This window comes from Manacus candei, unplaced genomic scaffold (genome assembly GCF_025592945.1).
Source record: "Manacus candei isolate 608988 ecotype Guabito, Panama unplaced genomic scaffold, ASM2559294v1 h1tg000008l, whole genome shotgun sequence".
NCBI classification, from domain to species: domain Eukaryota; kingdom Metazoa; phylum Chordata; class Aves; order Passeriformes; family Pipridae; genus Manacus; species Manacus candei.
The window spans coordinates 11,104,361-11,119,489 of NW_026138056.1; the positions used below are offsets into that span (position 1 = coordinate 11,104,361).

The 15,129-nt window shown below is 38.1% G+C and overlaps 1 protein-coding gene across 2 annotated transcripts in view; it reads left to right on the top strand.

Moving 5' to 3' along the window:
- Nucleotides 1-15,129, top strand: part of LAMA3 (laminin subunit alpha 3) — a 114,039-nt gene that overhangs the window by 42,971 nt on the left and 55,939 nt on the right. Inside the window, exons 18-28 of one of the 2 annotated variants that reach the window (XM_051774596.1) lie at nucleotides 172-271; nucleotides 1,462-1,514; nucleotides 1,880-1,985; nucleotides 2,907-3,006; nucleotides 3,508-3,664; nucleotides 6,543-6,681; nucleotides 8,422-8,564; nucleotides 9,892-9,992; nucleotides 10,109-10,262; nucleotides 11,635-11,795; nucleotides 14,005-14,113. In XM_051774596.1, coding sequence (XP_051630556.1) covers nucleotides 172-271; nucleotides 1,462-1,514; nucleotides 1,880-1,985; nucleotides 2,907-3,006; nucleotides 3,508-3,664; nucleotides 6,543-6,681; nucleotides 8,422-8,564; nucleotides 9,892-9,992; nucleotides 10,109-10,262; nucleotides 11,635-11,795; nucleotides 14,005-14,113 — 1,323 coding nt within the window. Of the gene's footprint in view, nucleotides 1-171; nucleotides 272-1,461; nucleotides 1,515-1,879; nucleotides 1,986-2,906; nucleotides 3,007-3,507; nucleotides 3,665-6,542; nucleotides 6,682-6,872; nucleotides 7,006-8,421; nucleotides 8,565-9,891; nucleotides 9,993-10,108; nucleotides 10,263-11,634; nucleotides 11,796-14,004; nucleotides 14,114-15,129 lie in introns of both variants that reach the window. The other variant, XM_051774606.1, reaches the window with a different exon arrangement.

A 15,129-nucleotide genomic window follows, 5' to 3' on the forward strand; every position in this document is an offset into this window, starting at 1 on the left:
TCTTAAATTTTTCTGAATTTAAGAAATCTGAATCAGCCTCAATTTCCCTGCATCTCTAGAAATCAGTAAACTGCCTGAGCTGTTAATAATAATAGGGGTTTTTTTAGTACAAAAGAGGAGTGTGTTTTTTATGAAACAGATGAACTCATATTTACTCCTTTCTCTCATTAGGGCTATTGTCAATGTCTTCAGCACGTTGAAGGTCCTACCTGTAGTAAATGCAAACCGTTGTACTGGAACCTGGCCAGAGAAAACCCTGAGGGATGTACAGGTGACATATTTCTTTGGCTTATGAAATGTGTTAAGTTCTTTTAAAACTCATCTGTATTCACTGAAATCATCTTTGATGTTCAGGGACTTTCACAACTCATATTAACAGCATGTCTCTTATGCTACTTAGTTGTAGCAACAAAGTACCCATGATACCAGCAGTTACTTTGAGAAATGAGACCATAATATCATGAGTGTTTGTCTAGTGCTGAACCAAGGTGTGCTCTAAGTTGCAGTAATGTGCACTTCAAACAACTCTATGGCAAATTTCTGGAGTGAGACGGGATTTCTGCCTGTAACACTGAAACCAGAATTTGACTCATTGTTTTGAGAAAAAAGTGTTTCGTCACTTCATATGATCTCCTAGTTGCAAAGAAATATAAAACCTCCTTGTGAGGGTGTGTCAAATCTGTTATGGCTTATGTCTTTATAATAATCTGTGATTTTTCAATGTTTTTTAACAGTGAGTGTTTGTTTCTCAGACAGACAATAAAAATTATAAATATCAAAAAGGATTATAAAGATTAAAAAGGATAAAGACAAGAATTCTTTAAAGATTCTCTCCAACTATTTTCTTTCCAACAGGTTCCACCACAACAGCCACGTAGATAGGATGAGTAGCTTTAGAGCTGATACTGGTATCATTACATCTTTGACTCTAGATCTCTAAATACTAAACAACTCATCAAATATTAAGAACTACGCCTTTCATGTAATTAATCTCTGCCTTCAACCATGGAGTCAATACTGGGTTTCACCAAATTTCTAGGTCTGCATAGCTCCTTCCTGCAATATTTGCTCCATTTCTGTTTCATATGGAGAGTTGAACTGGTCCCAGAGCAGCACTGCAGAATAGAAGGTGCCAGTCAGGCTGTTTTGCATCAATTGTCTGAATGTTTCTAAGAAAGAAAACAATTGTAAATTCAAACTCAATACTGGTTTTTTTTTTCAAATACAAGTCAGATCACTTGAAAACACACCAGTAAATTGCACATACTTAGAAATCCTTATTCTTTCTCCTTTGCATTTTCTTCTCACCTTGTACCACTATTTATCTGCTGTTCCAAACCTTCCAGAGCAAAATCCACCTTGTGGCAGAATGACTCCAAATTGAAGATTCGAGATGGTGGGGGTTTTTCCCTTCAAAGACAAAATGCTGGTTGTCTTTTTTTTTGTTTTTCATTTGTGCAGCATGCCAGTGTGATGTGAGTGGAACACTAAGTGGAGTCGGAGAATGTCAACAGGTAAAGTGAAATTAAAAGAGATACTATTTATTGTAAAGATAAATCATTGTAACATTTGGTAAGGTAGAAATCTTAGTACTGATTCTTGCTTCTGCACATGAAGTAGCTAGTTTTATACAGCAAAGAATTAGTTTTATATATCCTAGGGATGTATAAAGTTTTGAAAATTGTTCATGTTCTTGAGTTTATGTATTTTCTACTCTGTTTATTGAAGATGATAAATAATATAAGTTATGTGCAGACAATATTTTTTGTTGAGATTAGAAAGTTCTCTCTCTTTAGAATTACAGGGAATTCTGAGTATTGAAAGATTAGAGTTCTGAAAAGCTACTGAAACATTTTTGATGAAACTGTTTCCTTCACAGGAAAATGGGCATTGTTACTGCAAATCTAATGTTTGTGGAGATTTCTGTGACACTTGTGAAGCTGGTTATTATGCTGTTGAAAACAAGAATTATTTTGGCTGCCGAGGTAAAATGAATGAAGGACATCTCTAGCAGAATATTTTCACTTAGTGCTAAAGTCTTTAGAATTTCCTGTGTTGTATTTTTAAAATGGGGATGTTTGGATTACCTGTGTGCATAGCATTTTGCACTACTGCTGGTAGTTGCTTGTAATCTGTGCAACTCCTACTTTGCCTTTTTACCCTTGATTGATTACAAGTGCTTAACATGTCTCAGAAAACAAGATGCTTTTACACTATGACGTAAATACGTGTTTAGAAACATTCAATTCAGCTTGAAATTATTAGCCTTGTCATACTTGTTCCTTAGTACAATAAATCATACCTCATTACTAGGGTTGTCCTTTAGTTAGTTTGTGTCACAAGTCCTGTGTCCTGTAGATAGCTGCTCAATATTGTTGTCTAGTGTCAGTTAGAAATATGCATATACTGTTATATGAACACATATATTGCAATTCTTGTAAAATAAATTACATATTGGAATACCAGAGTCTAAAAAATTAACATCTTACAATTTTTGTTAGTTAGGTTTTGGATTTTGTTGTCTGGCTTTTTTAATAATTATTCTTTGTGATATTGCTGTAGAAATTCTGACTTACTAGCAAAACATTTGCAAAACATTTGTTCTGCAAAACTGTAGCCCTGAATTTAGTAACATGGCATGGTGTATTATTTGTGGGCTTTTTTTAAGAAGTGGCTTTTTTCCCATTCCAAAGAGAAACAAAAAACACCCCAGCACAAATCTGGGAAGCTCAAAATAATTGCAAGTTGTATGTGTATTAGCATGTATTTGAAAGAGTCTGAAGGACTCCAGAAAGAGGAAGCAAGTCATTAATGTTGTTTAGTTAGCTGAAGTGAGGTGTGTTTTCTGATAACTCTTATCACTCTTTTTCTGATGGGATATTTGGCTCCTACTCTTTGCCTGACAGGCTGCCAGTGTGACATTGGAGGATCCCTCAGCCCAGCCTGTTCTGAGCCCATGGGTAGCTGCCAGTGCAGGGCGCACGTCGTGGGGACAACCTGTCAGGAGTGAGTCCAGCTGTAGCTCCTGGTAGCTCGTGCTCCAGCACAGTTCTTTTGAAACTGCCCACAAGTTCCTTGATATACTTTCATGTGAGGTTCTGGATTTGTTGATAAATAAGTTTGTAAATTGTACTGGTTATTGATATTAATTTTCCTGGGCAGTTTTCTTCCGTTATTTTAATAAGATTTTTTAACCTGTTTCCTTAAATAACCAATACCTGTTTTGCAGTAGTATTGTGTATGTATCTATATATAGGTTATATAGGAAAATGTATGTAAGCTGTAAAGGCTTCTGGAAAGAGAATTCTCATTGCATCTGTCTTACCAGCTGTCTTGAATTCATTAGCTGCTGTCAGGATTCCTCAGGCATCACCTCCTCAGTATATACCTCCTCAGTGATATACCTCAGTATATCACCTCCTTTCCACTGCTTTTTGCTCTTAGATGTAGACCATAAATGACTGATAATTCTTTGCTGATTTGTTGGGGTTTTTTTCTCCTTGAAAGGCCTGAAAAAAACTATTTTTTTCCTGATCTGCACCACATGAAGTTTGAGATTGAAGATGGTACTACTGTCAAGGGAGGGGAAATTCGGTTTGGCTATGATCCTCAGGAATTTCCTAGCTTCAGTTGGAGAGGATATGCCCGGATGTCCTCTATACAAGTAAGCTGGTATTTCACTCAAGGCTTTGGGGTGAAAACATAAGTGTATGGTACGTATGTCTTTATAGTACTGCTGTGTGTGTGCAAGGTCATGATAAAAACAGAAAAAAGGGCAGGATCTCACTAATCCGAAACCTTTGGCACTATATTGCTGTGTGCATTAGTGGTATTACTGTCAGGTCATTGCTTGTACAAATATGTGTTCTTCAGAAATGTTCTTTGGGGTTTTGTTTTTTGTGAGATAGCTGTAAAGAAAAGAACTAATAGCTTTAAAGTCTATAATACTAAGTGCAGAAATTCCTGTCATGCCAAGGACAGCAGAAACAGAAGAAGATTGATGCTTGGCTAAATAATTTGAATTGCACAATTCTGCAGCAGTCTGCATCCATAAGATTTTCAGGTACCATCACAGTACTGTCACTGAAGTTGTCTTACACTTGTGACTTATATTGGGTAAGGAAGATAAAGGCACCAACTTTTATTATGAATGGTACCGTGACATTACAGCAAACAGGAAGGTGTGTTATTCAGTAAAAGAAGCTGTGAGCAGGAGCATATTGGCAACATTTGTTTTATTCTCATGGCAGACTACAAATAAACTAAACAACAGCTGAGGGAATAAGTAAATCACAGGAAGAAAGACACCATAATTTGAGTGAGAAGGGACCTGGTTGACTTTAAACTGAACTGCTGAGCAAGTGAACTAGGATTTTAAAACAGTAGATTTGAGTAATAAGTGGGACTTATTCACTTGTCTTAAAAGTAGTGCTTTGGTATAGTTATATCCAGCTTCCATTTGTCCAAGGACTAGTGAATCACTATAGGCTGAGACATAAGCACATAATCATTGCACAGGCACAATGATTTCCTTATGATCTTCATTTTACAGTGTCTGTTCTTGTTTTGTTTTTGGTTTTATTTTTTTTTTATTCCAGAGCTCCTGTTTTTGGATTTTCAGAATTATTCCACATTCATAAATGAAGGCAACTCTCCAGTAGCTGTGATTTCTTAGCATCTGCTTTCTAACTCAGCTACTTTTTGCATTTCTTATCCAGTGACATTTTGTACAGAGGTGATGAAAGGGCTGTCTCTAATCTTGCTAAAAGTCTGTATTATTTTACTTACCTGCATAAAGCTTTTCACTCATGTAAGTAATTGCCAGCTCCAGGCCATCCTTAGCTAGATCCTTGCATAACTCAGATACTATCATGTTCTTAATTTCAAGGAACTTTCCGAATTTTGACATAGCGTTTTTGTGTCCTGCAGGACCCTGAAATAACCCTCCTGACTTTTATTTTGCAGAAGATAAAGATTAGCCTCTTGCAAAAGGCTAATGTAACTTTTTGTGAAAATAAAACTAATTCAATACAATTGAAAAAATTTGGGGTGAAATAGATAAGCTGTGTGTGACCTCAGTGGAAATCACTGGTGCCCTGTCATGCTGCTGACATGGGTGTTTCATTATAAGTCTGAGAAGCTGACAGTCAGGCTCAGATTTTGAGGTACTGGCCAGAGTTGCCTAAGTTTGTGACAAGAGCTCAAAGAATAATTTCTGCCTGTTCCCTGGCTTTACTTGAAGCCAGGGACCAACACCTCTTCCTCCTTCATTCCTCACATATCTCCTCTTTATCTCCCTTCACATTGTCTTCTAAATTTTCCATAAAAGCTTAGAAACCATTTTAATAAATGTCCTGAACCATATTTTGTTATTTCTTTTGCCTTTTCTGTTTTGTTTGTATCTATTTTTCAGGTGTTCCCTCAGTATTTGTCTTATCCGTGTAGTATCCTTCAGAAGTCATTATTCTCCATTTAAAGTGACACTTCCCCTACTTGTCTGTAATTCCCATTCTGGTCCACTGCTCTACTACAATCACCTAAATTTTAGTTATCCAATCTCTGCAGATCTCTCAACCCTCCCATTTGTCATGTGTCTAGCTTTGCTTTTTGCTTTACATTTGTATTAAAAAGGTGGAGGTCTCTGGGATGATGATGACAAAACTGAGGAGTATACATTCACAGGAGCATATGGGAGCTGGCAGTCTTGGAATTATTGTAGCTTTCAGAAGTAAGACAAAAATGATGCTATGTGTTCTATTCTCAAATGTGTGAAACAGAGAAAACCTGTGTGCATTTGGGGAAGCAGAATGAACCACAGTGGTGGGGAGGTCATTGTGCCATAAGCATCTTGGAAAAGGACAGCAAGTGTATTGTGATGGGCAAGCTGGTGGGAGTTGGATGAGGGAAGCTTTAGGATTTAGGATGAAAAGAAGGAAGCCAAATCCATGAGATTGCACCAGTTCTGTTTTTTCCTAATCCTCCACCGACATTTAACATGTCTTTGTTGCTCTGGAAACTGAATAATGGGGCTATGTGAATGCAACCTCCTGTAGACTTGAGAATTCAGTGGTTCCAGAGATGTCAGTCCCAGGGCAAAGAGAACATTCATGGTATTGCATCTCTAAGAAACTGCAGGATCTGGTAAAGCAGCAAAAGTTGCAGTGACAGTCTTCATGCTGTGGAGTGTTGTGTGTAATCTCAGACTAGGATCAATGATTCTGGCCTGTTCCTTGGAAAACCAGGAATATGGACAGCCTTTGATACCATATACCTCCTTTATGGCATGAGTGTGGGGAATAACAGTAAAATACTGTTCGTGTATCAAGGTGCGGTATCAACACACGTTAGTTCAGCCATTCTGAGTCTTTCTGGGTAAGGTGTACTCAACGAGAGTTTTACTTCACAGGAGATTTTGTTCTATGTTCTTTTGTAAGCTGCCCGAGCCTTTTGTCTTTGCCAAATGGTTTTTCTTTCTCTGGGTGCTGGTAACAAATAATATACTTTCCATTCCTCCTTTTTCCCTTTCTTTTTATTTTTCCCAGCCAGAGGTGGTTGTGCCTATCACTGTGGCTTCCCCTAAGCTCTTCCACCTAGTCCTCCGCTATGTCAGCTTGGGCTCAAAAAGCTCTAAAGGGAAGATCTCAGTTGCTGAGGGAAAACATTTTGGCACTAATTATACTTGTAAGTGAATTAATTTTCTCACTAGGCTTGCCTGTCTTCCTCTGTCATACACCAGCATTGCCATTCCAGTATATACTTGTCTGCATGCATATTTTTCTTGTAGGACTTTAGTCTGGTGCTTGCATGGCTTCTAACTGTTACTCTATTCAGCACTTTATGGCTGTTTTTGTTTATTAACTTCCATTTTTCAGAATGAAGTGAGGATAACTTTGAATGTGGGAAAATCAAACCTCTACTTGTTTCGCATTGTCCTGAGGTATATTAACCCTGGAGGTGAAACATTATCTGGTCGCGTATCTGCTTGTCAATCTGGGCCCGAAGCAGGTAGGTGTAACCCAGTAGCGTAACAGATCAGATGAATGCTTGGTCAGAGGAGGCTTTTCAAGGTGCACCTAAGTCAAATCTCTAGTGTTGCTCAAAATGCATCACCTCTAACAGTGTCAGTGCTTTTGTGCTTCCTCTAATATATTTTTGCAGTGTTAATTGATGTGGCTGTGTTTGCACGAAACCCCTGCTTACAATAATAATCAACATCTGTTTTATCAAATGTTTGCCAAACGCAGTAATTTCAGTCCTGTACTTGGAAACTCTGAACTGTAGGCTTTATGAAGCTTTTAAAGAAGAGGTAACAGCACTTATTTTGGTTTACTTGCCTTTATTATTTCAGTTTAAATGTGGCTTCTGCCTTCATTCTGTGAGTAATATTTGTGTAATGCTGAATCCAGTCTACCAAGTTAGTTCTGATTTCAGCCCTCAAAAGCATGTAATGTCTTTTGGGCCCTGATAAAAGATAAGTACTTCATATCCTTTCAATGGTAGGGGCATACCAAGCCTATGTGCATAACCTCAGCATACTGATAGGAGCTAATGGATTTAAGTTGTAGATCCTTTTAGTAATTCAAAGACAAAACTGAAGACCTCACAGACACCATTTGGCAGAGTGGGAGCAGTTTGGGATCATCACTGGCTTATATTGACTGGGAGGCAGGGAATCAGCTTTTGTCTGTGTCCAGGGTCTTCAAAGAGGAAACCTTGAATATTCATACCAATTGATCTTCACAACTTCTCTTTGATAAAGCATGCTCAGCTACATTTCTGTAGTACATAGAATCATAGAATGATCTGGGTTGGAAGGGACCTTAAAGATCATCTTGTTCCAACCCCCATGCCGTGGGCAGAGACACCTCCCACTAGACCAGGTTGCTCAGAGCCCCATTCAGCCTGGCCTTGAACGTTTCCAGGGATGGGACATCCACAACTGGCCCATCATTTCTGCCCAGAATTTATCTTCAGTTGCTATCTATAACTAAACGTTTGAGGTGCTGTTGAGAACCTCCAATACCCAAAATATTTGGCTGAAAGTTGCACGAGCCTTGTGTCAGCTGAACGTATTGTAAGTCAGTGCAGAGACAGGCTGAATGCAAAGTAACGGAAGGAGAAACTGAAAAAGTGACCATTTCAGAATATTACAAAACTAGTCATTACAGGGGCAGATCTCTGCTTCTCAGAACCAGTTTGCTCAAGGCTAATAAGAACAAAACCAACAACCACTGCATAACTCTGTATGCGGTCAAGTGCACTGTTAATACATATTGACAGAAAAGCATTGATCAGCTCCTGTTAGACTAAGTTTAATGGATCAGATCATCAGTCCAGCTCACTGAGCAAGTATAGAGACATTTTACACAGTCCCTCATTTTTTACTCTTTTTTTTTTTTTTTTTTTTTTTTTTGCTGGCAGGGGCTGCTCAGAGCAAAGAGTTTGTCTTCCCACCCAGTAAGGAACCAGCTTTTGTCACAATCCCAGGAAAAAACTCCACAGAGCCTTTCTCACTGGTTCCAGGCACGTGGACTGTCAGTATAATGGCAGAGGAAGTCCTCTTGGTAAGAAAACAATTGAGGAAAACAAGTGCTTGAAGGCTGTCATGATATTACTGCTCTGGAGTTATTTGCTGGGAAGAACCCTGCAAGCAATTGAAATTCAGCACTATTGAAAAGAGTATAAGAGGAGAATACAATTATGAAAATTTACAGATCTGCCTCTTATTTCTTTCTTCTCTGACTTTCACCTTGCTCTAATTTTTCTTGTACTTACAGAATCTAAGTCTGTCTGGAATCAGTACCTTCAAAGTAATGTTAACATACAGCAGAATTGGATGACCATAAATGCTCACAGAATTTAGTAATTCTTACATATCAGATGTTTTATCTAGATCTTAGCTCAGCCAAGGCCTTAGTTTCTTGACAAAGAGTCTTAATAAGAGTACTGTAAGATGGGCTGCATGATGTGCAGGTAATTTTCTGAATGCTTTTTTCCTCCCATCATTGCTCTTCTTTCACTCACTGAAAAACTGAAAAATTTTCTAACAGCAGTTCTAAGAATTTGCTAGAAAAAGAGAAATTATTTGAGATGATCATTTAGGAAAAACCTTAAACATGTATGATCCCAAAGACTGAATTTCTTGTGTATACTGAAATTTTAATGTATAGGGTTAACATGTAGCCAGTGTCTGTAGTCATTAAGCCTGGGGCTGTGTTAAATTTATGGAATACTACCCTAAAGTGTTAGTAAAGAGCTTGCAAACATTTCTTGCTGGAAGTGACAGTACTTATTGTACTGAGTTTTTTACTAATACCTTTGAAAAGGAATTTATTAATGATCTTAGCCCATCATGTTCTCCCATTAACAGTTTTTATAAATAAACTCTAATACATTAATTTAAGTGGGCAAAGCAGAACAAAAATATACCAGCTTTTGAAGCACAGCTTAATAGATTACATGAATATTTTTATTAAGTTACCTGGGATCCATGAATCTCCCTTGTGGGGTCACCCAGAGTTGAGTTGTGTGCATGTGGATTGCACTCATGGATGAAAACTGCAGGCATCTGGCTGCGTGTTTCTGGCTGCAGGGAGGCTCCTTTCAGAGCACTGCCTTCTACAAGACATGATGGGAGAGTGACTTCAGAGTTTCCCTGCTCATGAGAGAGCTACCTTCGTCCTATCTTTCTGAAGGAATAGATTTAGGGAGACACATTCTGATGTTTTTAACCTGTGTAACAACAGAAAAAAACCCCCACACCTTATAGATATCCTCTGTAAAAATTATTTATGAGGTTGGTTTTGTTCATTGTTGTATTGTGAGGGTCTGGAGATGTTCCTCATGTCATTTTTTGCATGGTCTGGCATTTGTTGTATTCTTTGTTTTTAGGATTACCTGGTGCTGTTACCTAGTGATTACTATGAAGCATCCATCTTGCAGATACAAGTTACAGAGCCTTGCACATATTTGGGACCTGCTTCAACAGAGCAGTCAGTATATATGCTACAGAATAGCATAAAGCACTGCCTTGGTTTATTTTGTTATTATGCTGCTGCACTTGAAAACAATAATAATCCTGTGTTTTGTTTGTTGTTTTTTGTGTAAGCTGCTTGCTCTATCAGCATTTGCCTCTGAGCAGATTTTCCTGTGTCCTCGGTTCAGAGGCAGCTTATTTCAGACATGGGGCAGAATACAGAAGAATACCTGTGCGACAGCCAACTCCTAATCAACCAGTGATGGCCCATATCAGTGGAAGAGAGGTCAGATTCCTGCCTGCTAATTGCAGTCTCGTCTGTGCTTTTGACTGTAAACCTACCAGACTAAAATGGTTGCAGATTTAAAGCTCAGGATTTGCGGATCTCTAAAAGACAGACTCTGCCAAGGTCTGCATTTTATACAGAACTGTGTAAAAGGATCAGCGTAGGCAGATTTATAACTGTGAGTAGAGTGGGCATTCCACTCCGGTAAAAGTATTTTATTAAATAAAAATCCCTCTGCTTTAGGCATACTGGCTTGTTCAGAAGAAATGACATAATAATTTGTCAGCAGAAATGGTGTACGTACATCACTCTAAGTTTTGGGTTTTTTCCTCAAGTAGCTATACTTATATAAAATGTTTCCTTTCCTAAAAAACAAGCAGATGCAATTATGCCACTGCTGTAGGTCCTTTGAAAGAGAAACATATGTTTTATGAAATGAAAAGTTATACTACAAATGTGTTTGGCAAAAATAAGGTATTTTATGAAGTACGTGATAGTGATATGTAAAGTGATTATGCCCTCTATTAATGTGCTTGGATATTGCTTTTAAAAATATGAAGCGCAACAGGAATACTCACATGCCATAGGCTCCTCTGGTGCTTCATCACTGATGCACGTGCAGAATTTCTGGTATGAATAATTGCAGTGAAGTCAAGAGGGCTGTTGACAGAATTATTTACATGTTTTAAGTGCTTGTAGCCTAAGGAAATACTGAGAAAAAAAACAGTTTAAATTTGAAAATAATTATATAGTCATCTGAAGCAAAAACCTTTGTAACCACAGCACTTTCCATGCAACTATTTAGAAATATTTTGCATGAAATATTGTGTTAATCACTTTGTGCAAGTAACCTAAAAGAAAGTCTTGTTGCTTCAGAAAGTGTCACTGTCAGTTTGCTAGAGAAGATGCTTTCACTCATTGTAGGGAATCAATATACAGCACTGCTGTAGTAGGAATTTAGTGTTCCTGGAAATGTTTTTTTCAGTGGAGAAGTAAACTACATTTTTATATGTTGTTAAAGATAGCTTAGAGGCGATGGTGACAAATTTTTAGCGTCATTAATGTTTTCCTCCCTTTCTACTGGGGAGAAGAGAAATAGTAATATACTCATTTCCCAGGGTTATTTTACAGCCTTCCTAGAACTGTTAGAGTGGCAGGTGTTTCTTGAATTTGTTTGACTCTTATTACTAGACAAAGCGATATTTATAAGCATTACTTACATTCTGCTGGGTGTCTTCTGTTGAACCATTACAGGATTGGCCCTGGAGTAATGCTGACCAGTTGGCTGGGAGAGCAGGAAATGGGAGCTTCCTGCAAGAAAAGGAAGTGAAAAATTTAACAGCTTTTGTGTTTTTCAATTATTTTGACCCAGATCAATTTAGAGATGACCATAAATGTTCCTCAAGTCGGTCGCTATGTTCTGGTTTTTGAATATGCCAATGAAGAGGATTGGTTATATAATGCAGAGGTCATAATACATAGCCCTGGACCTATCACTGAAGGCAGAGTGAGAATATATAGTTGTAAATACAGGTAATAATTTCAGAAGTAATTACTAAATGATTAAATAAGTTTTTGGGATATAATTATACTTTTAATATATTGGAATCCACTTTACTATGTGGATTGTTCAAATTGTAGGGTGATTTAAAAGCAAGTGAATGATTCTGTGGATTTTGTACAGATTTTTAATTCTCTCTGTGTAATCAGCTCATTAAATATTGCTATTACTTCAGTGAACTATTTTCCTATACAAAGGATTACTTTTTTATATACATTCATAAATACTTATAAATTATTAATCTCCTAGTCCAGTGAAAGAGCATCACCATTGGCTGCAGTGGCCTGCACTGGTTTTGTGTAGTTAAAAGTGTATCCAAAGGCTTTGGCTATAAAAAATGTAGCAGCCAGTTTTACAAGGGTATTCCCACTGTTTCTAACAAGATTTGCTGAAGCAGAAGGATAAAAGTCTCTGAAATTCTGAGTGTAGCCATCCTCTGGCTGTTAGGCTGTAGGCGAGGTCTTCAGCCAAATGCTTCTTTATCCTTGTTGACTGATGAGGTTACTGCAGATGTTTCTGCACAAGAGATTTTGCCTGTCCTGAGTGAGATTGTCTTTAACACTTGAGCACTTCAGCTTATTTTGAGCCTTTGGGAGAGCCTGCCCAGTGCCAGGGGACTATGGACATGTATCCGGTTTTCCTTTGAGCCAACTGTTTGGCAGAATGGAGGCTTAGGGATATTCAGGATGAAATTGCTTAGTAAGAAAAATCATTTTCATCAGCATGTTTATGACACAGAGCAGAGCTATGTGAAGCAGTGACCTTGTCAGGTTATTGCTGGGGAAAGCTCTTATTTTAGCCTGTTATATAACACTTTGAGCCCCAAACTGTGTGTAATAAATCTTCCATTTTATTGTTTTTTGTTTTTTGTTTTTTTTTCCAAACACATTTTATGGGCTAATTTTGAACATACTTGTTTGTTTGTATGATACGTTAAGAACTTGCTCATGAAAATACAGAGGAAACCTTTGCTACTTTAACACAGCAATGCAGCAAATCCCTTCTGTGGCCATTCTGCATGAAATGAATGGGCACATTGCAAGTAAGCTGCTGTGTCATCTTTCCTAAGCAGGAAGGTACAAGTCTCTTCTGATAAAAAATAAATCAAGCAATGACATAGTGAGGTACATACAGAGAAGAGTAACTTGTAGAATCTGGAACATATTGTGCCAGGCCTTCTTAAGAGCTTGATTATTCTCAGTAAAACATTGTAAGAGAATAAAACATTGCAAGCTTCCAGTGAATCACAAATAAGGGACCTATATTTCCCTACTATTAAATGTTCTTAAGCCCTGAGCTGCCCTTATTTCTAATCTATGCTTGAAGTAAGAGTGAAACTTCCACATCCTCTGGCTTGTAGAGGAGAAATAGAGAAGCAGTGATATGGTGATTACAGCTGCACATCTGTGGCATGCTAGCTGGCCTACCTGAGGGGAAGTGCAGAAGAAAGGAAAGAAGTCAGAGCCTTGTATGACTTCTCTTTAGCAAAAGAGAACTTTTGGCAAGTGCGGGAATCATGCTCCCGGAGCAAGGCAGAGTTCAAAGGCTTTAGCAAGACTCTTCCTCTTAGTATGTGTTTGTCTGTACCAAACATATGCAGCCAATTGAAGGTGCTCGATAAGGGGCAAACCTACGTTTTTTCGGTTGTATTGAGGAGTATCTCAGTGTACTGTAGCCTCCGAAAATCAGGACCTGCCTAGCTGCCACTGTGTGGGCAAGAGCTGCTGATCCACATTATCAGTGGCACATGCCAGTAGTGGAAAGCAGCAGCTGGTGTGTACTGGCACCTCAAGGAGCACGGTCCGGGCACAGAAACATTAGTTACACACCATGTTACGCAGCGTGGAAACCTCTGCAGATAGCATGTATGTGCATCTGTCTGTCCACATCCTACTTAAACCAGTAGCTCAAATGGATATCTGAGCTGAGGTCTGGAGGCTTTGGCTCTGGCTAAGACAACACAGAGGTTAGACGAGCAGTTCTGTGTGTGGTAAATCCTTTGTCTCACTATTGAGGATACTGTATGTTCCTCAATGGCCAAAGGTAGGTTAGTTATGATCCAACAGGGTGGCTAGGTACTGGTGGTGTGGCTAGCCAAAAGCCAGGCAATGATGCTAAGTGACAGCCTAAACAACGTGGCAATACCTGCAGACTCGTCCTTAATCCTGCTTTCTGTCTCAGTTTCCTTTGTCGCAGTGTTGTAGTTGATGACAGGAATCGCGTTGCAGCCTATGACCTTCTAGCAGACACAAAGATACATCTTAAGGCATCATCAATTAATTTTCTTTTGGTAAGTTGCCATTTTCTTTTGCTTTTTGTAATACTTGTTCCCTGAGTGGGTAAAGAGAGATATTTGTCTCTCTGTGTTCACATTCTGTAAGGGAATGTTTGAAATTATGTATATTAGGTACCTGAATAGATATGCTTTGTATATACCTAGAGAATGCTGAGGCAAACTTACCAGTTTCAAAGATAAACAGAACTTTTTCTTTACTGGCAAGGATTTTTCCAACTCTCTTGTGCTTTATTTCAGTTCCCCCTTCTCTTCTATGAATAAACTTTAAATGATAAATGTTCTGGTAGCTTTTGTATTTAATCTTTCATTTTCTCTCCTTATCTTTCACTTTTTCTAAATCCTCAAAACCCATGTGGGAGTTTCCTGTGTCTCTTACAAAATTCAGATAATAATGTATATATTTCAGGTAATGAACGCATTCATTAGTCATATAGCTTTTAGATATTTTGAATAAAAAGCCTTCACTGACCTCTTTTGGCCACACCAGGAATACACTTTACTCAACACTGAATCTTCTTCTGTGTTGCTTCTGTTTTCCATTTCAGAAACACAAGGTTTGTTAAAATCTAGTGTTCAAACCCAGCTAATAACAAAGAGTAGTTTTGTGGAACTATTAGGACTAACAGCTGATACATGCTTTCTTCATTTCGTGGAGAGTGTTCAGTGTGAACAAATACCATTCAAATTGTTGGCTCCCTGCAGCAATTGCTGTGTTAACAAGATCCATGTCCAAAAGGCATTGACATTATTAGTCTGTATCTCTACATATGGAAGACTCTTGTGCTAAGAATCTCTATTTTTATTTATGAATTCTAATTGTAATTCTCTGAATAACTTGCTGCAAGATAAATTTCAATAGTCTTCTGAGATACAGGAAATATTTCTCCATGTTAATTGTAAAGACTGCACTTAGCAAAAGATAGGAAGAAGGTGGAAGAGAAGAACTTGTTTTATATAGACATTAATCATCAATGTCAGCAGCACTGGAGTTAAAAGACCCTTGTGTGATC